The sequence below is a fragment of the Theropithecus gelada genome, chromosome 3, assembly GCF_003255815.1.
Source record: "Theropithecus gelada isolate Dixy chromosome 3, Tgel_1.0, whole genome shotgun sequence".
NCBI lineage: Eukaryota > Metazoa > Chordata > Mammalia > Primates > Cercopithecidae > Theropithecus > Theropithecus gelada.
This window is the reverse complement of record NC_037670.1, coordinates 132,358,780-132,379,733: the sequence shown is the minus strand read 5'-3', so window position 1 is coordinate 132,379,733 and position 20,954 is coordinate 132,358,780. Positions and strand designations below refer to the sequence as shown.

The window sequence follows — 20,954 nt, the reverse complement described above, 5'->3', positions numbered from 1 at the left end:
CCCTAGAAGATGGTGAGCTTCTATGTACCCCTAATTTCACCAGGCAGGTTACACTGTGTTTGGAGACCCTTCTTTAGAGGCCCTCTCCCGACCTCACCATTTGCACACCGTGGAGGATCGTTGAGATGCGTTGTGGGGAAGTGCCTCTCATGAAAGATTTCCACTTCCTGGCTGCGTCAACTCTTCCACGGCGAGATGGGAAAGGGAGTCAGTAACAATAATGGTGTCATTTGAGGAATTACCTGAGTTAAAACCATCATCTGGATACAGGCAGAAAGATTTTATTTTATTTATTTATATTTTTTGAGACGTAGTTTTGCTCTTGTCGCCCAGGCTGGAGTGCAATGGCGCGATCTCGGCTCACTGCAACCTCCTTCTCCCAGGTTCAAGCGATTTTCCTGCTTCAGCCTCCCGAGTAGCTGGGATTACAGGCACCCGCCACCACGCCCAGCTAATTTTTGTAGTTTTAGCAGAGAGGGGGTTTCACCATGTTGGAAGTAGATTTTTTAAAGACAGAACTAGCCGTTCAATTCAATGCCGTGGCCACCTGGGTAACAGGGACTACAGAGAGGTCCTGAATAAATGTGTGCGCAAAGAATTGCAGGGCGCACAGCGCTTCTCCTCCTTCCTAGGAAGACACCGTAGAAGTCGCGCCCATCCCAAGCTCTTGGATACTGGGGGTGGAAAGGAAGTGTCACTTTCTAAAGAAGAAATACGACAGGTCGACCCTGTTTCTAAAGAGTTAACCCGCTTTCCCTGAGCCCACGGCACGACAGTTTTAGCCGTGGGCACGTTTGGTGATTCACTTCTTGCGAACGTAAATGCGCGAGTCCGCGGTAGGTCCCGCCGGCCCCCTGGCTGGGCGACTTGAACACCCACCTCGGAGACGCCCCCATGCATCCGCCCCCCTCGCTGGACGGCCACGCCGCGCGCCCTTCTGGGACGCGCACCCCGGGGCGGACCCGCGCTGGGACTGGGAAGCGCCCCAGCCTCGCAGCCATCGCAGACACAGCTTTCAAACAAAAGAGGCGCCCCGGGGGGTGGGACCGGGACCTCACCCGGTCCTCGCAGAGTTGCTGCCGCCCGCCCCTTCAGCTCCGGCTCTCCGTGTGCGCATGAGCAGAGGCGCCTCCCTCGGTTCCTCCCAAGGCTAAACTTTCTAATTCCCTTCTTTGGGATCGGGGGCTGCCAGGAGCAGGGCGAGCGCTAGCGTCGCCGGGTGAGAACAAAGTGGCTGCGCGATTTTTCCCCCTTTCCAGCCCACCCCCAGCTTCCGTGGGAGCGACAGGAAATGGAAGGGCGCCTCTACTCTCTTTGAACATTTGCCTTTTTTCCCCTCCTTTTCACCTCTATAGAAAGGAAGACGGGAAGAAAGGGCAGGCCGCTCGGCGGGCGTCTTCTCCACTCCTCTGCCGTGTCCCCGTGGCTGCAGGGAGCCAGCATGGGGCTTCTCCAGGTGTTAGCTTTCAGTTTCTTAGGTAATTCCGTGGAAACGGTGCGGGGAGGCGGATGGACTTGGGCATGGGGAAGGAAAACCCAAAAGCTGTTTGCTCACCTTCGAGGGAGACTGGGGGCTTGGGAGAGGGACTGGATGGAAATGACGCCCCTAGGATTAAACGCCAACGCCCTTGCTTTGGTGGTGGCTGGAGACGGCGCACGCGGAGTGCCGCGGACCCGCATCCCCCGGGCTCTGCGCCCAAGCCCCGGCCCCTGCGGGCTCCCGCGGTCCCCGCTCAGGGTTTTGCACCCTCGGCCGGTTCACCCTGGGTTTCCCCACCGCGGAGGGCAGGTTCCCTGGGGTTGGCGGTAGTGACTGAGGAGGGCTCTCCAAAAATCCATTGCCCAGGAAAGTGCCTGAGCTGAGCGGAGGCTTCATTCTGGGAACAGATGGGGGCCATGTGGCTTTAATTAACCATCTCTGTTTGTCTCCGGATGGCACCAGAAACAGCTGGACCTGGCGCTTCCCTGGAATGGCGAAGCCTTGAAACCACTCCAGAGCCCCAGGGACTGTCCATGGGCTCCCCTACCTCCGGAAAGCGGCGTCCACCGCGAGACCCGGCGCCTCGCCCCCAGCGAAGCGCCGGTGACCCTCGCGCGTGCACGCACACGCACTCTCGCGCCCCGTGCTCACAGATTTCCACGCGCACACTCACACCGAGGATGCGCAGGCTGCCGCGTGCACGCGGGTTCACGTGCGTGGGTGTGTGGCGCTTGGGGGGTCAGCCTCCCTGCGGCGGGCTCCAGGCACGTCTAAGTGGAGGGTCTATACATCCACCCTTTGTTGGAGGAGCTGCTCCCCGGGGCTGATCAGGGTGGGCGCGAGCGTCGGTGGGTTTCCCAGGAGGGAGGCTCTCGCTGCTGGACAGACCTGATGACGTGTGTGGGTTTCTTTCCGTGTCCTCCTCCTTTCTGAGTCCCTGCCTTCCCAGCCTCTCCTGCGCTCATCTCTTCATTGTCCTTTCTGTGCATTTTGCTTTCTTCCGAATGGACTGCCCTCTCTCCGCACCCACTCCCCCGCCCACGCTTTTTCGTTTTGTTCGGACTCTACTCCCTGCTTGTGTGCCCCCAACCCTGTCGCCTGTCCTTCCCGCAGCCCTGTGCGGAGCCCGAGTGCGCGCTCAAGAACCCGAGTTCAGCTACGGCTGCGCCGAAGGCAGTTGCTACCCCGCCACGGGCGACCTTCTCATCGGCCGAGCACAGAGGCTTTCTGTGACCTCGACGTGCGGGCTGCACAAGCCCGAACCCTACTGTATCGTCAGCCACTTGCAGGTGAGGGCTGAGAGCCGGGTATGAGGCTCTTCTAGCGCCTCCTCCCGTCCAGACCTAAGGGGCAGGCCCTGGGGACTCCGCATCCTTCCAGCAATCCAGATAGGAAGCGCAGCCAGCCGGGGAGTCCCGGGATTAGGCTGGTAGCTTACCCTTTCGCCCCATCTCAGTTTGCACAGTTGCATCCGCCACACATTTCCTGCTGGCGCGGTCAGTATGGAAAGGCAGGACTGCCGACAGTCCTGGCTGCCCCAACCCAGGGCCTCCAAAGGCCTGATTGTGTGTGTGTGTGTGTGTTTTAATCTTTAGTTTTGGAAGTGTGCATTAAAGGTGATTTATCCTCTTTTTAAAACCCAGTGATCTTGGGTTCCGCCCCCGCCCCCAACCGCATCTTCACTTGAGTAAAGAGGATTCCAGCACTGACAGGCGTCTTGCAAGGTGATTCCAATCACTGAACGAACCCGTTTTCCTCTCCTCACTTGGTGCTGTTCCCAACTAGATATCAGGATCAGATGCTTGCTTTCACGAAATGCCCTGGTTGCCGTGGTACCCTGATAAAGAAAGACCACAGTGAAATTTCAGGGTGTTACCTGTTTCTAAAAGAGGGCCCAAATTTTAGATTTCAGGGGTCATATTTATACAAACTCAAAAGTAATTTTAAAAGAAGACACAAAGTATAAAATATCCAGAATCAGAACACTTTTCCTTCATTTTTAAAAACGAAGCTGGCCGGGTGCAAAATGACTCACGCCTGTAATCCTAGCACTTAGGGAGGCTGAGGTGGGAGGATCACTAGAGCCCAAGAGTTCAAGACCAGCCTAGACAACATAGACTCTGTCTCTACAAAAAAATTTTTTAAAACTTAGCTGGGCGTGGTAGTCCACACCTGTGGTTCCAGCTATCTAGGAGGCTGAGGTGGGAGGATTACTTGAGCCCATTAGGTCGAGGCTGCAGTAAGTGATAATCAGGCCTCTGCATTCCAGCTTGATCAACAAAGGGAGACCCTGTCTCAAAAAAATTTTTAAGTAAAAAAGGCTGATATTTCTGGCCTCTAACAAAAGCGGAAAGTATCAGTCTCACATTCAGGGCAAGTTCCAAGCTAATTGCCCAGAATGTGGTCAGCCCACCCACCGATACAGTTGCCCTTCAGAAGGAGGACAGAGTATTGTGTGTGGTTTGCACAGCGGATCCCTTAAAATGGAGTCACTTTTACAAAGCAGAAAGCCCATTCTGGAGACCTGATAAATTAGACCAAAGGAATGTGGTAAAGTGGATTTCGTTCATTTGTTTCCAGGTTTATACAGAGATGTCTAGACTGCTTCCTCCTGATTAGAAGGGAGGCTGTAATTAAACTTTTTTAAACTTTTTTTTTTGGAGTTCTGGTGATTGTTCTCCAGTACTAGTTTCCTTGACTACAAGTTATTGAAGGCAGTTGATGTTACTTTTCTAATATTAGCATTTACATTTTACCTACAATATTATGCTAACATTTTCTTGAGAGGCCAGGACATCCTGTAAATGAATCACCAGATTATGAAATCAACTTTGACCAAAATGAGAATCAGACTGTTTGTATTAAAAGCAACTGGGAAGGAAGACTGTCCTCTCAGAGATTATTTCTATAGTTCGTTACTGGAGAAGTTTCTCTGAATGTGTAGAGAGCATCAGAAACCACAAGAAAGAGGCTCAGCGGTCTCTCCTGAGTGTGAAGCTGGCTCTTGGTGTTGCTTCTTGGTTCTTCTCTTCCTTTGGAAGAGGAAGAGGATGCAGTCTTAGTAGTTTCCCTTAAAATAAATAAATAAATAAATAAATAAGCAACTGGAGCCAGGCTCTCTGGTATATCTGATTAGCCATGCATTTATGAAGTGCTTTTCACAGATAGCAGGGCCTAAAAAAGGGACTGGATACGTGCTTTTCTCAAACATCTAGTGGGCATCAAGATAGAGGAAGCTTGTTTTATCCAGGCTCCCAATGCATCCCTGGCTTTTGGTCTCTGTTTTTTAGACAGTACACCTTGCCAGTCTCCAAATCCTTTTGAGAAGAAGATAATAACTAAATAAATACCATGTGAAATACAGTGTAAAAGTACAGTCAGTTAATTGTGTCCTTATAAGAATATTATGCTTAATCAAATGCTGTTTGTAACATACATGTGGGTCTCTTGTATATTTCAGTCTTAGTCTCATTTTCAGACTTAAGAATAATCTGCATTTCAGAAAATGTAGGTACAGAGCAAAGCTCTATGTAGAAAGGGAGCTATTAAGCTCTGTTGTTTATGATTTGCCTTGACGGAATGCACAGAAAGTAGATAACTCTCCTAACCCAACTGCCCGGGTGGCTCTGGCTTCCATTTTAGGAAAAAGAAAGAGAAATTCAATGCTACCCTAAAACTTACAGTCTATCTTCATCCTAGTTCATGACCATGTTGGGATTCTTTGAACTGGCCCCAGATTATAGTGGTCCCAACATGGTCTGGTCCTTCCAACAGTCTGGCCCTCCCTTCCCCAGATATTCTGAGCAATTTGCAGGTTAGCCTGCATGCCCCCACTGTTGATTCACTGCCCAGGCAGGGTGGAAATGAAGAAGTCTTGTTCTGTGGTTCCCAAAGCTTCTCTAAATACTTCTGCCTAATACTTGGTTTCTGCTTCATTTAGGCTTTAGAAAATCAGGCCAAGCGAATTGTATTTTTTTCTTTCATTTTTAGTTTGCTTTCTGTCAGCAAAAATTCTCTAATATCTCCTCTACATTTTACTGTAGAGTAAGCTTCTCTGTTTATTGAGATTAAGGTTTAAGCCTAGAAATTTGATTTTGGTTAGATTAATAGCTTGAGGAAACAATGCCGTCTTTTACTTTAGACCTTGAATTTGCAAGGAAGGAGGAAATTATTTTCAAGAGTATTTTAGACTCAGCAAGTTAAAAGTGAAAGATGTGATACAAATCACCTAAGCAATTTTCACACATTCATTTTTCTTGAAGCTAATAGGTTGATTTTTGTATTATGGGCTTGATGGGGTTTTTTTAATTAAAAATGTTTTTAATGAGGTTTCTTTCTAGACTGATGAACTCAACTTTGTTTTCAGGAGGACAAAAAATGCTTCATATGCAATTCCCAAGATCCTTATCATGAGACCCTGAATCCTGACAGCCATCTCATTGAAAATGTGGTCACTACCTTTGCGCCAAACCGCCTTAAGATTTGGTGGCAATCTGAAAATGGTATGTGGTTGGTGTGGCGACAAGTTCCATTGAGTGTGATTGATAACTTGGGTGGAGCTTACAGGTTCCTGGGTGTTTGTAATTATGATTTGCTTCTCTGTCCTGTAAGTATGGCCTCTGACAGATTGACTGCCTGGAGCACTAACTTCTCTCGGTAAAATCTTATCCATCTTCCTGAAGCATGTATTTCCTATAAGAAAGCAGTCTTTCATGCTAGACCAAAGGAGCATTTCATAGTCCTCATTCCGAGGGGCTTTTGGAGAGAGTGCTTGTGTGCCGGGGGGCTGTGTGGGGAGGGTATGGGTACTGTCTCAGGCCCTTATTCTTCCACAAAACATAACATCTTTCACTTTGATCAATCCCAAAGGAAGGGGCAGAATCACAGCCCCCACTTCTCCCCTCACCGCCTTCCTTCATCTACAGAAAATTTCTTGATAGTAATAATGGCACTGTGAATAAGCAGCAAGATGTAATTTTTCAAAGACTCTGTCAACATGGATATGAGCCCAAGTCAAATGGTTCCTCCAGTGATTGCATGAATTACACCCTTTTTCCTGTCTTTGCTATTTGGGATTTTGTTTAATACATTCATCAAATATGATTTTACTGTTGCTGTGCCATGAAGCCCAGATGAGTTTCACATTTATTTCAAACTCGGATGCTGAAATTTGGGGAATAAAGGTAGAGTTAGTGTTTTTGTTAATCAACAATGTACCATTAGATCTTCTTTTAAAAAAAATGTGAAAGTATCCTCAAAGAAGTGAACGTAACCCTGGTCGTTAAAAAGCCTGGAGACTACTAGATTTCTTTATTCTATGCCCTACACCTGGGGAGACTTTGGATGCTGTTGCAGCCATCTATCATTCTGTAAAGACAAACACCCTTAATAGATTTCTTTGTCATTGACTGTTTGTGTATTTTTGAGGCAGAGTCTCACTCTGTCTGTCGCCCAGGCTGGAATGCAATGGTGCAATCTCAGCTTACTACAACCTCCACTTCCCGGGTTCAAGTGATTCTCCCGCCTCAGCCTCCTGAGTAGCTGGGATTACAGGCACATATTACCACGCCCGGCCAATTTTTTTTGTATTTTTTAGCAGAGACGGGGTTTCACCGTGTTAGCCAGGATGATCTTGATCTCCTGACCTCGTGATCCACCTGCCTTGGCCTCCCAAAGTGCTGGGATTACAGACGTGAACCACCACGCCCGGTTATCATTGACCGTTAAATTGCAATATTTTCTAGACTGTTGGTTTCTAGGGAGAGTTGATTTGTTCATTGGTTGGCCTTGGCAATTCACTGGTTACAAACTTCACTGGGTCATCAGAAAGCATGTATCATTTAGAGCCATGTTCATTCTTATGGGGGCATATTTTGGTTGATACTTCAGTGTGAAAGAGAAGTTTCTGTAAATCTGCAATGCATCCCGAAGACTTCTGAAACAGCAGCAAGCTTATGACAAAGACTAGGAGCATTTCCTGATCTCCCACATTCTTCCAGTGAAAGATAGTTTGAAGAAGATGTCTCAACATTAGGATCGAGACTGTCCCCATTTTAGTCAACAGACAGTGAAACAGTTTATCATGTGCTGTAGTTCTAGAGGAAGATTTGTCTTGGTTATGTCGAGTTAATCAACTTCTACAACTTTGAATCTGTGGGACAAAAGAGATCAGATGCCAGAAAGAAGAGATTTTCCAGTAGAGGGGCTTGAGTTCTCTGTCACTCTGTCACAAGAAATTAGATGAGATTAGACTGATGGAACTTAGTCTTTAGAAAGTCAGACTGATTGTTACTATACCCTATCATCTCTGTGTTGCCTGATCACAATTGAAGACTTTATGAACGTGATTTTATCTATTTTCTGTGTGTTTTGCAAAGTTGTGCTTATACATGGCGGGGTTAAATTATCAGTGTCCAGGCACAGAAACGAGCTTGGAATGTACAACTATTTTTACCCATCATGATGATCTATTCCTCGGTCTGACAGAAATCCAATATACTATAGAAGAATGACCTTGTTTCTTTTTTCTGGATTTTTCTTCCCATATAAAAAAAGCCTGTAGTGCTTTATCAGGTTATAAATCTAAATGGAATGTGCTTTTGGCGCATACATTGCAGCATATGTTCTTAGGTTACAGAAATGGCACTAGTCTTGCTTCGCACTTTACATTATTTTGTTATCTCTTAATTTTGAACAAATATTGTAGGTTTTTAAAAGTCTGGAAGAGGAGAGACATACAGTTGCCTAACATTTCACTCAAAAATAAATGCCCATTGTAGTTCTGTAATACGGTTCTTTTTAATAAGTTAGATAAGATTAGTTAGTATGATTATAATGTTTTTCTTTTAACATTCCAGCTAACTCATATCCGTTCTAGTGACCACTTTCCACGCCTCCACCCCCCCAATTGACTTGGCAATTTTCCAGCAAGAGAGTTTATTTCAAAAGGTCCTCCTGATTTCCTGAAAATACACCAGCCTGTGACATGATTCATTCTGACACATTCCTGTCTTCCCGCATTTAAGACTCTCTTGCTCTGGAAGATGGACCCCAAAAGCTCTCTCAAACACAAGAAGCATGGAAAGTCTCCCTTGCTGAACAGGCAGGCATGAGAGCTCTAGGGACTGGGGAGGAGGTGCTTTCCATCTCTGGAATTCCAGTGGCCTTTTTAATGTGTTTAAGTGAGACTGATTGACCCTCGGGGCAAGGGTGCAAAGGCTCATTTGTTTGTTCAGGCTTTCCCCTGAAAGAGAAGATGTTAGTATTTGTTCTGAGCCAGTTTATTTGACCGACTCTTTTTTCCTCTGGCATTGTTTTTCATTGTGGAAATGCATCCAAAGGTTTCCCCATCAGGGATAGGTTTTTCTAAGTTGTAGCATAACTAACATATGTGGTAGACTCTTATTTATTTTCTTTGCTGCTGCATAGAGAAAAAGGAATATTTGTGTTTCTACTGGAGGAGGATTGTGTCCTTGTGCATCAGACTGCAAGCTGACCCCCTACTGTGCACAGGAAGTGCCCTCCCGTTTTTCCTTTGAGAGCAGCTTGGCTTAGAGGGTTGGGAAGATGTTTCACTTCTGGCTAGGCAAAGGATGTCTTTCTTGACAGCAGCTAGAGGCACTCTGCCAGATGTCTTGTTCCAGTGAGCAGATTCAATCTGTTGAACTCCAGAATGATTTGTGGAAAACTAAAGAATCACTGGACTTGTGCTTTACCATGGGATTATTATTTAGTTTCAGCTTCAGCTTAAGGTAGAATGCAAGGATACTTTCTATGGGGAACATAAAAATAATTTTAAAACATAGTCTCAACTATTCACAGATGTTTCTGTTTACAGTTTCATTTGTTTTTTGTTTTTTGTTTTTTTATTTAATCTCCCGTAGGTGTGGAAAATGTAACTATCCAACTGGATTTGGAAGCAGAATTCCATTTTACTCATCTCATAATGACTTTCAAGGTAAGAAATCCATAACTTTCTCACAAATGACACATGAGAGTACTGTGTAATGTCCCCTTTCACAATGGATGTCAGATGTGAGTTGACCTAAATGGGAACTTAAATATTATTGTTGCCATAAATTGGGGTAATTGAGCAGTTTTTAAAACATCAGCATGAATAACTACATTTAACAAATACTCTATTTTCATGACAATAAGTAGAAAGAGCCTCTATTCTAAGGTAATTCAACTGTAAACTTTTAATTAGGTATCTTTTTATTTTTCCATAGAGTAAGGCAGTGTTGACCCTCTTCCAAACCGCAGTAAAACATCTGGAGAGTAAATCCCTGGTCCCTTGTGTTTATGCTTTAATACTGACTTTGGTAACTGGAAAGGAAGTGTATTCTCTTTGGTTTTCAAAGTTTTGCAAAATTTGTGGGAACAGTTTTACAGTTCCTTAAGAAATGTGTAATGCCTTCCTAAATGTGGATTTTCTCATCATTTTTCTTTGAGAGATGTAAAATGACTCCAGAACTAGGGAATGTCTCTGTACAAAGTCCCTTTGTTTCTTCTTAAGCAGCTGCCTGGAAATGACAGACTTCACATGGCTTAAAGTACACATTGGCGCACAGAAAACCCATAATTTACTTATTGCTTCTCAGATTAAAAATCACTTTTGAATAGTTTTCATTTGGAGTTGGGAACCTTATCTACACCCTCTCAGGAAAGGAAAAGGTGCCAAGGATAGATTTACCATGTGGGCAGGTAGCCATGAAAATCTCACTGTCTCTGCCACCAAAGTGGGAGGCCAAGGAGCTAGGGTGGGCGGGGGGTCAGAATGCAACTAGGAGGGACGTTGGGCTGTGCAGTTCCCAGGCCTGAGCCTTCATCCCCGTGCCCACTCCCCAGCAGCCTGCTGTTCCTGCTGGAGCAGGAAGGTGGGCACTGTGACTGTGACACCTGGTATTGAGAGTGGTGGGGAAGGTTTCACTAAATAAATCGTCAACTACTCCTTGTCACTAACCGCTTGTCCCTTCATTGACCACATAATCAATCTGGTGATTAAACTGGTGCTCATCGGCATATAAGGATGTTACCTTTAAGTTATGTGACACACGGCCGGGCGCGGTGGCTCAAGCCTGTAATCCCAGCACTTTGGGAGGCCGAGACGGGTGGATCACGAGGTCAGAAGATCGAGACCATCCTGGCTAACACGGTGAAACCCCGTCTCTACTAAAAAATACAAAAAACTAGCCGGGCGAGATGGCGGGTGCCTGTAGTCCCAGTTACTTGGGAGGCTGAGGCAGGAGAATGGCGTAAACCAGGGAGGCGGAGCTTGCAGTGAGCTGAGATCTGGCCACTGCACTCCAGCCCGGGCGACAGAGCGAGACTCCGTCTCAAAAAAAAAAAAAAAGTTATGTGACACCTAAGAATACTCAAAATCATCTTTATTAATGTTTATGATCCTATCTTTTCCTTTGCAGAGGGCATCTGTTCATATACATGGATAGTTCTGAGTTCATCTAGATCCAAAAGTCCTTTGGGCACATGTTTTGTAGTTGAATACTCACTCAGGTGAATACAGTGGGAGAAAGATGAATTTACTCATGTAGGTGCAGAAGGTAAAACGGGGGCAGTGATTGAACTGAGACACGCAGAATGGCTATAAGCTGGGGCCAGGTGTGGTGGCTCACACCTATAATCCCAGCACTTTGGGACGCCAAGCAGGCAGACCACTTGAGGTCAGGAGTTCAAGACCAGCCTGGCCAATATGGTGAAACCCCGGCTCTATTAAAAATACAAAAATTAGCCAGGCGTGGTGGCACGTGCCTGTAGTCCCAGCTACTTGGGAGCCTGAGGCAGGAGAATCGTTTGAACCCTGCAGGCAAATGTTGCAGTGAGCCAAGATCATGCCTCTGCACTCCAGCCTGGGCGACAGGGTGAGACCCTGTCTCAAGAAAAAAAATAGGTACAAGTTATCACACTGGTTTATGAGAAAACAACTCATCCTTTGGGTCCTAGCTCCAGTGAGAAAAGCAACATCTATGGGGTTGGGTACATGGGGTGTGAATCCCTGTCTACTCCTTCTTGGCATGTGTGGCCAGAGCTGTGACTTCCTCATTGGTAAATGGGAAGAGGAATAATACCGACATCATAGGACATAAGACAGAATGGTGATGGTCTCCTGTTCCCCTCTGTTTTTTTGTTTTTTGTATTTTAAATACTGGGTCTCGCTCTGTTGCCCAGGCTGGAGTGCAGTGGTGCAATCTTAGCTCACTGCACCCTCTACCTCCTGGTTTTAAGCAATTCTCCTGCCTCAGGCTCCTGAGTAGCTGGAACTATAGGCACATGCCACCACACCTGGCTAATTTTTGTATTTTGGTAGAGACAGGTTTCACCATGTTGGCCAGGCTGGTCTGGAACTCCTGACCTCAGGCAATCTGCCCATCTTGGCCTCCCAAAGTGCTGGGATTACAGGCGTGGCCACTGCACCTGGCCTGTTCCCTTCTGTTCTAGGAATTCGGATAATCTTGCTGGCCTGGCATATAGTGGGAACTTGAAAGTCTTTATAAATGCAAATGCTTGGCATATAGTAATTGCTCTACAAATGTTTACTGAATGAAAGAATAAGTGGATAAATGAATTCAACCATCTTCTGTTTGTAAGAAACTACCCTACTTTAAGCCTTACGGGAAATTGTAAAGATAGCATAGTGACTGCCCTCCAGGAGCTTCCAGTCTTCCAGGGGAGAAAGATATACTTGCAGATAACTTACAGTACATGACAGAAGGTGCTAATGACTACAGCAGAAGTTCAGACAATGTATGTTAGCCCAGAGGAGGGTGAGATTAATTTTAGCCTGCAATAAAGAAGAAACCTAGGACTGGGACTGCACTTGACCTGGGCCAGGAAAGGAGAGCAGGATGTCAGTGGGAGGAGATGGAAGAAAGGCCATTCATGGCCAGAGGGAAACAGTCTGAGAGCAAGGCACTGGTGGTGGGACAGTGGGTCAGGGTTTGCTCAGCAAGTGCTATGTAGATTTGCCTCGAGTTTGGGGTAGTGAGAGAAGGAAAGGAAAGTAAAAGTAGAAAAGCAGATTAGACACAAAGGGCATTGACTCCTTGCTAGGGAGTGTGAACTTTATAAGAAAAAGGGAGCCGTTACAACTGATCAATCTTAGAAATTCTTTTTTTTTTTTTTTTGAGACGGAGTCTCACTCTGTTGCCCAGGCTAGAGTGCAGTGGTGCGATCTCGGCTCACTGCAACCTCCGCCTCCCAGGTTCAAGCGATTCTTCTGCCTCAGCCTCCCGAGTAGCTGGGATTATGGGCATGTGCCACCACACCCGGCTAATTTTTTATTTTTAGTAGAGACAGGGCTTCACCATGTTAGTCAGGCTGGTCTCGAACTCCTGACCCCAAGTGATCCACCTGCCTCTGCCTCCCAAAATGCTGGGATTACAGGTGTGAGCCACTGCACCCGGCCTCTTTTCATATTTTTAATAATGAATGATCATTTCTTGCCAAAATTTTCTACTCTGAGGTGATTGGGATAATTCTGTTGCAAAAACATTAACATTTAGTATCGCTCTTTTTTACTATATTCTTGCAGTTAGTAACTGCAGCTATCTTGCTATTTTGTGCTTTATTTTTGTTTATGCCAGTCTTAAAGATCCAGACTTCTGGATCTTTAATTAAAAAAAAAAAAAAGAACACCCAAAAAAAAAAAAAAAAAAAAAAATTGGAAACCATTGACAAGAAAAGGAGACCTGTGTTTCAGGAAGGTAGCGCAAGAGGAAATACAAAGCAAGGACTGGGATGGCAAAAATAAAGGGCACGTTGGGATGCTCTATTGATGTCAGCATTGATGAAACATTAATGGAGGGTTGGTGCTAATGCAAAAACTGGCTGTGATTCTCAAGTAGGAGGGAGCCTCTTCCTGCAACCCAGGAGTCCTGTATCTTAGAAAGCTTTTTCAAATCCCATGTGTCCACTCACTGCCATACTCTGATACTCTCTGCTGTTACTGCCTTTGAGGATCGTTGCCAAGATGAGGAGCCCCTGTTTTCTAAGGGCAGTCATTTGGATCCTTTAAAATCAAAAGCTGAACCATGAAGTAGAGAAATATTAGAAGCAGAACAGTGGAAGGAAAGGGCTGAATCAAAAATTACTTAGGGCTGCTCTGCCTATGGAGTAGCCGTTCTTTTCTTCCTTTACTTTCTTAATAAACTTGCTTTCACTTAAAAAAAAATTACTTAGAAAGTCAAGTGAAATAACTAGGAAGATGGTGAAGCTACTAACAGTAGTGAAATCAGGAAGAAAACTGAGGTTGTTGATTTTTCTCCCCAAGTTTGCCGTAGAGACGGCTAATTGCTAAGTAGATTTAGACTAGCAAAAGCTCATTTAGCATGTACACAGTATGTTTTTCTATATTGCTAGATGTTTCAAAACTCATAACTCTTGGCCGGGCATGGTGGCTCATCCCTGTAATCCCAACACTTGAGGGGCTGAGGTGGGAGGATCGCTTGAGCTTCAGGAGTTCAAGACCAGCCTGGGCAGCATAGCAAGACCCTGTCTCTGCAAAAAATTTAAAAATTAGCCAGACATGGTGGCACACACCTGTAGTCCCAGCTACTCAGGAAGCTGAGGTTGGAGGATCGCTTGAGCCCAGGAGGTCAAGGCTGCAGTGAACTATGATTGTGCTAGTGCACTCCAGCCTGGGCAACAGAGCGAGACTCTATCTTAAAAAGACACAAAAAACTCATAGGTCTTTTGTTTATTATAAATTCGGAGGCAACTGTGCAGCAACGGCAGGCCTGAGAAGGTTGATGACTAAGCAGAGAGCATGGAAAGGATTCTATTCTTTAGGTAAAATGTGTTGTTCTGGTTTCCAGCAACTTCTTAACTCCACAGGAAATTGGATGACTCCTCAATGGTCCTTTGGGACTTGAAAGTTTCCAAAAGAGAGGGAGAAGGAAGCACAGCCAGAAATGGCTTTCACACTTTTTCAGACCTTCCCCTCTCTGACTCTCCCCAAGCCTCCCAGCCGGGTTCTCACGGGGAGTTTGCCATGGTACGTGGCACACATGGTTCAGTTAGTCCTTAGGATTTTTTCTCTCTTATTTTAAAATTCTTAGGCTAATACTGTCTTGAGTTGAATATGGTATCATTTTCTTATATTCCTGAGTAGATGAAAAAAAAACCTGAGCAGCTAGTGAGTGAATAAGTCAAAGAGTCTGTCAAAACGTAATTGTCCATTTTCTTATCCTTGACATCTTTTATCAGAGAAAAAGCCCAGCAGGATTATTAAGGAGGGCTAAAGAAAGCCTAAGCATGTAGTTTTCAGCATTAACTCTCACCCAAATTTCTGTCAAGCATTGGTTTTAATTCAGAAGTAAGTGTTTTTATTTAGGTTCTGTTTTCTAGGTCAACTGAATTTTCCTTTGATCTTCTTCCCTTGTAATGTGACTTCCAATTCCCAAAATGCATCACTGTGTTGGTCAGTGTCAAAGCCTTTGCCTGATTGCCTGTTTTCAGTGCTCTTTCTGCTTCATCTTTTACTTTCAGTTTTCTCTGTTCACCACACCCTCCTAAATCTCCCTCCTGCCTTGGTTTCAGAAGACTGCCTTTTTTCTCTTTCCTCTCTGACACTCATTTTCCAGTCTTCTATGCCTTTAGCGAGCGAGGGAGAAAGATAGGCATGGATTTGAATCTAAGCTCTGCCTGTAACTAGCAAATCAATGTCTCCAAGCCTCAGTTTTCTCATTTGTCAGACAAATGTGTTGTGAGGGTGCATTGGTTTCCTAGGGATGCCATAACACAGTGTCACAAGTCTGGGTGGCTTAAACAACAGAAATGTATATTCTCACAGTTCCATAGGCTAGGAATCTCAGGGTAAGGTGTTGGCAGGGTTGGTTTCTGCTGAGGCCTCTCTCCTTGGTTTGGGATGGCTGTCTTCTCCCGGTGTCTTCACACCGTCATCCCTCTGTGCATGTGTGTGTTCTCATCTCTTCTTACAAGGACACCAGTCATATATGATGAGAGCCCACCCTCATGACCTCATTTAACCTTCATTACCTTTTTAAAGAGCACATCTCCACACACAGTGACCTGAAGTATGGAGTTATGTCTTCAACATATGACTTTTGCAGAAACACAAATAAGCCCAAATTATAGAGGGCTAAAGTAAATAATGTAATGAGTGGTACTGGCACCACTCGGTTTTCCTTGTCTAGCCCCTGGTTGATACGTTTTTCTGGAGCACAGACTTAGACTCTCTTTATCTTGCCCATTCCTTTTTCTTTTCTTTTTCTTTTTTTTTTGAGACATCATATACTTGGAGGTTTCAAATATTATGTGTGTGCAGTGACTCCCAAATTAATGTTTCAAGCTCCCTTCTTGCAGCTGAGTGCCAGACCACTTTTTCCAAGTGTCTGATGGGTGTCTCCACGTGGACATCGCACATGTGACTAATTCGCCTACAACCAAATGCTTTCACACCTCTTCCCTATTGTTGTCATTGGCAACACATCTACCTAGCTACCCAAGTGCAGGTGCCCGCATTTCTTTCCTCACTCTGCCTTTTCCGCTGCAGTCTCATTGATCACCAAGTGTAATTCAATATAGTCTTCTGTCACTAAATTTTCAGAGTGGTCAGTTCCATCCCTTTCTATCGACATTGTAACTTCTCAAGTTAAAACCTTCATCTTTTTTCTTTCACTTCGTTTTCCTGTGCTTTGTGTTGTCCATGTCCAGTAACTCTACCACAAGAGTTATTTTTCTAAAGCGCAATATGATCATTTCATTCATCCACTTAAATTTTTAGTGTTCCCTTTTCATTGCAAAAAGATAAGTCCCTTAGCATGGCAACTCCTTCTTATCCAGGCCTGACCAACCTCTTCTGCCACGTGTAGCCACCTCCACCCACTGCCTGGAAAATACCTTGTTGCCCTTCTAAGATCCAGTTTGGTCCGGGTGCGGTGGCTCACACTTGGAATCCCCTCACTTTGGGAGGCCAAGGTGGGTGGGTCACCTGAGGTTAGGAGTTCTAAACCAGCCTGGCCAACATAGTGAAACCCCATCTCTACTAAAAATACAAAAATTAGCTGGGCGTGGTGGCACATGCCTGTAATCCCAGCTACTCGGGAGGCTGAGACAGGAGAACTGTTTGAACCCAGGAGGCGGAGGTTGCATTGAACTGAGATCATGCCACTGAACTCCAGCCTGGGCGACATCAAGACTCTGTCTCAAAAAAAGATCCAATTTTATGCCTTCTTCTCTGTGAAGTATTCCTAGCTTTTTTTTTTTTTTCTTGGCAGTAAAATATCCATAACAGAAAGGTTACCATTTTAACCATTTTTAAATGTGTAATTCAGTGGTGTCATGTATATTCACAATGTTGAGCAACCACTAAGACTGTCTATTTCCAGAACTTTTTCATCGCCCCAAACAGAAATTCTGTGGCTATTGCCCCTCTGTCCAGCCCCTGGTAACTGCTAATCAACTTTGTGTCTCTGTCTACTTAACCAATTCTAGGTATTTCATACAAGTGGAATCATGTAATATTTGTCCTTTTGTGTGGCTTATTTTGCTTAGCATAATGCGTTCAAGGTTCATCCATGTTGTAGCATGTATTGGCATTTCGTTCCTTTTGGTGGCTGAGTAATATTTCACAGTATGTATATATCACATTTTGTTTATCTTCATCAGTTGATGGGTACATGGGTTGTTTCCGCCTTCTGGCTATTGTGAAAAATACTGCTGTGGTAAACATTCATATACAAGTGTCTGTTGGGGTTCCTGTTTCCAATTCTTCTGGGTATATACCTAATAAGGAGGAATTGCTGGATTTTCCAGCTTCTTGAGTTACTAATTTCTTCCTCTTCCTTTTCCAAAGCACATGCATGCGACCCTACTATGGTGTTTGACATAGCATATTGCAACTTATTGACACCCATATCTGTACCTCATTGGACTGTGTATAGCATATAGACAGCATATAGGCCACTGGTTGCTACTAAGGAGGTAGTCATACATTTACTGAATAATTAAATGAACGAATGAAGGAACAAGCACTGAAACTTGCCACTCATATTACAGTGTACATGGTGACTAAATACACGAAAGTGCCTGTTTATAATAAGCTTCTAAAGAGAAACAGTTTACTTATCCAGTAGTGTGGGGAAAAGTGCCCATTTTAGAGGCTAGACACTTTCCTTGCGAGAAGAGGCTCCGTGGAACAGCTTAAATTATTTGAAATCCAGCCACAGTCTGAAATACAAACCACATGCAGTTCAAGTTTGTGGCATGCAGTTGAGTGACATTTTTACCTGAGATTAAAAAGGGCTACCAATAAAAAACATCAAATGAGATTTTTGCTCCTGCCTTTAGACATTCCGTCCAGCTGCTATGCTGATAGAACGATCGTCCGACTTTGGGAAAACCTGGGGCGTGTACAGATACTTCGCCTATGACTGTGAGGCCTCGTTTCCAGGCATTTCAACTGGCCCCATGAAAAAAGTCGATGACATAATTTGTGATTCCCGATATTCTGACATTGAACCCTCAACTGAAGGAGAGGTTTGTTTGCTTCTGTGTTTTACATTCTACTTGCAAATCTACTTTTTGATTATTGCAAAAATACCAGTTATTCTTGTTTCCATTTTTAGGTGATATTTCGTGCTTTAGATCCTGCTTTCAAAATAGAAGATCCTTATAGCCCGAGGATACAGAGTAAGTTCATTTTCAAATAAAAGTTTGTTTTTGTTTGTTGTTTTGTTTTGTTTTGTTTTGTTTTGTTTGAGATGGAGTTTTGCTCTCGTTGCCCAGGCTAGAGTGTAATGGCGCAATCTTGGCTCATTGCAACCTCCCCCTTCCGGGTTCAAGTGATTCTCCTACCTCAGCCTCCCAAGTAGCTGGGATTACAGGCATGAGCCACCACGCCCAGCTAACTTTATATTTTTAGTAGAGATGGGGTTTCTCCATGTTGGTCAGGCTGGTCTTGAACTCCCAACCTCAGGTGATCCGCCCACCTCGGCCTCCCAAAGTGCTGGGATTAGAGGCTTGAGCCACTGCACCTGGCTCAAATAAAAGTTTTTGTTTTGTTTTGTTTTTTGAGACAGAGTTTCACTGTTATTGCCCACACTGGAGTGCAATGGCGTGATCTCGGCTCACTGCAACCTCCATCTCCCAGGTTCAAGCAATTCTCCTGCGCCTCAGCCTCCCGAGTAGCTGGGATTACAGGTGCCCACCACCACGCCCAGCTAGTTTTTTTGTATTTTAAGTAGCGACGGGGTTTCACCATGTTGGCCAGGCTGGTCTCGAACTCCTGACCTCAGGTGATCCACCCACCTTGGCCTCCCAAAGTGCTAGGATTACAGGCGTGAGCCAACGCGCCTGGCCCAAATAAAAGTTTTGATGGTAAACAGCAACCGTGGAATAAGTCTTACTCGGAATCTAAATATTCGGTGCTAAATCTACCTTCTTCATTTTCCTTCTTTCTCTGCATTATCTGAGCAGAGGGTCTTGAAATTAGCAATAATTACTCTCCACTGATAGAGAATACATTTACATCTGATATAAGATGTAAATACAATACATCCAATATAAGATTTAGAAGTTATCAAGTAATTATATTGATCATAATACCTTATTTTATTGCTCAGTACATTAATTAGGGTATATATTGGGCTTTTGTATCAAAGTGTCCCCACAAATCTAGTTGTTCAAATAAGATGAAAGTTTCTTTCTCTCTTATGAAACCCATCAAAGAGTTTTCTAGAGAAGAAATGTAGCTCAATTGCCATAATTAAACTTACCAGATAAAAATACAGGATGATGCCCAGTTACATTTGCAGATAAATCATTCTTTTTTTAAGCATAACTATATCCCATATACCCCATGTAATATTTGTGTTTAGTACAAATGTTTCCTGTGCAATATTTGTGGTTGGTATAACTATGTCCCATGTGATATTTGAGACACACTTTATCCTAAAAAATTATTGTTTATCTGCAATTCAAGTTGAACTGAGTGTTGTTTATATTTAACTATTTATTGTTAAATCTGGCAACCCTAGTTATAAGGCCACCCATGTTTCCAGGTTTATTCACATGGTTAGAGTTAGACCACCACCACCATGTCCTCATCTCAACTCAGGAGAAGAGGGAAGATGAGGCAAGCAAATTCCATTTAAAGTAGGCCAGGTGCAGAGGCTCACTCCTGTAATCCCACCACTTTGGGAGGCCAAGGTGGGCGGATCACTTGAGGTCAGGAATTTGAGACTAGCCTGGCCAACATGGTGAAACTCTGTCTCTACTAAAAATACAAAAATTAGCTGGGTGTGGTGGCGCATGCCTGTAATCCCAGCTACTCAGGAGGCTGAGGCAGGAGAATTGCTTGAACCCAGGAGGCGGAGGTTGCAGTGAGCCAACATCGTGCCACTGCACTCCAGCCTGGGTGACAGAGCAAGACTCTGTCTCAAAAAACAAAAAAATGAGATGTGGAAGTTGTACATGTCACTTCTGCTCACATCTCATTGGCCAGAATTAGTCACATGGCTGTACTGCAGGAGACACTGGGAAACATCTCTAGGTGGTCATGTGCTCTACTAACACTCTTGGTGAGGGCTGTTACTATCAAAGGAAGAAGGGAAGAAAGAATACTGAAGAGAAATCAGAAGTCTCTGCCATACTCAGTATACTCAATAAAATGAGGGTTGCGTTTCCATTTAATAGAAGAATAAGCTGAAGCTTATAGAGTTGGATGTTATTACATAAGGTGATATGGCTATTAAATGGCAGTCAGATCTTGAATCCATATGTTATGGTGCTCAGTTCAGAGCTCTTTACCACATTCAACAACTGCTCTTATTACACAATTACATTTTAATCTTCTTGGGAGGCATGTATGGTAATTAAAAGAATGGGCTCACCGGGTGCGGTGGCTCACGCCTGTAATCCCAGCACTTTGGGAGGCCGAGGCGGGTGGATCACGAGGTCAGGAGTTTGAGACCAGCCTGACCAACATGGTGAAACCCTGTCTCTACTAAAAACAGATAAGTTAGCTGGGTGTGGTGGTGCACACCTGTCACTTGAACCCGGGAGGTGGAGGTTACAGTGAGCCGAGATCACGCCATTGCACTCCAGCCTGGGTGACAGAGCGAGACTCTGTCTCCAAAAAAAAAAAGAAAAAAAAGGAAAAAAGAATGGGCTTTGGAGTCACAAAGTCCTGGATTTAAATGTGTTCATAAATCATAAATGTGTTCAGTAAATCAAAGCTGTTGCTACAGTTATTGCTGTTGATGTTGCTGTCGCCATGGGCTCTGGTTTGAGTTTTGCACAGGACTAGTCCCAAATGTTGGAATGAAAGATGAGACTGCCTCTCCTGCTACTAAGGTGCAACCAGTTGAGTAGAGGCGGGGCTGATTCTTGCTGATCTCTCCCAGCTGCACAAGGCCCTATTTTTTTTTTTTTTTTTTTTTTTTTTTTTTTTTTTTTGTTTGGCGTCTTGTCTTTTTGTCCCACACGGGGCGGTGAG

At 44.6% G+C, this 20,954-nt stretch overlaps 1 protein-coding gene and 1 pseudogene across 2 annotated transcripts in view; both read left to right on the top strand.

The window, feature by feature from the left end:
* The first annotated feature begins 1,143 nt into the window (after positions 1–1,143).
* The window catches only part of LAMB1 (laminin subunit beta 1), an 86,003-nt gene continuing 66,192 nt past the window's right edge, over positions 1,144–20,954 (top strand). Inside the window, exons 1-8 of one of the 2 annotated variants that reach the window (XM_025378668.1) lie at positions 1,156–1,219; positions 1,356–1,478; positions 1,943–2,200; positions 2,594–2,769; positions 5,847–5,982; positions 9,364–9,437; positions 17,807–17,995; positions 18,085–18,148. In XM_025378668.1, coding sequence (XP_025234453.1) covers positions 1,442–1,478; positions 1,943–2,200; positions 2,594–2,769; positions 5,847–5,982; positions 9,364–9,437; positions 17,807–17,995; positions 18,085–18,148 — 934 coding nt within the window. In that variant the 5' untranslated portion in view covers positions 1,156–1,219; positions 1,356–1,441. Of the gene's footprint in view, positions 1,220–1,355; positions 1,479–1,942; positions 2,201–2,593; positions 2,770–5,846; positions 5,983–9,363; positions 9,438–17,806; positions 17,996–18,084; positions 18,149–20,954 lie in introns of both variants that reach the window. The other variant, XM_025378669.1, reaches the window with a different exon arrangement.
* LOC112622014 lies at positions 4,361–4,546 on the top strand (annotated as a pseudogene).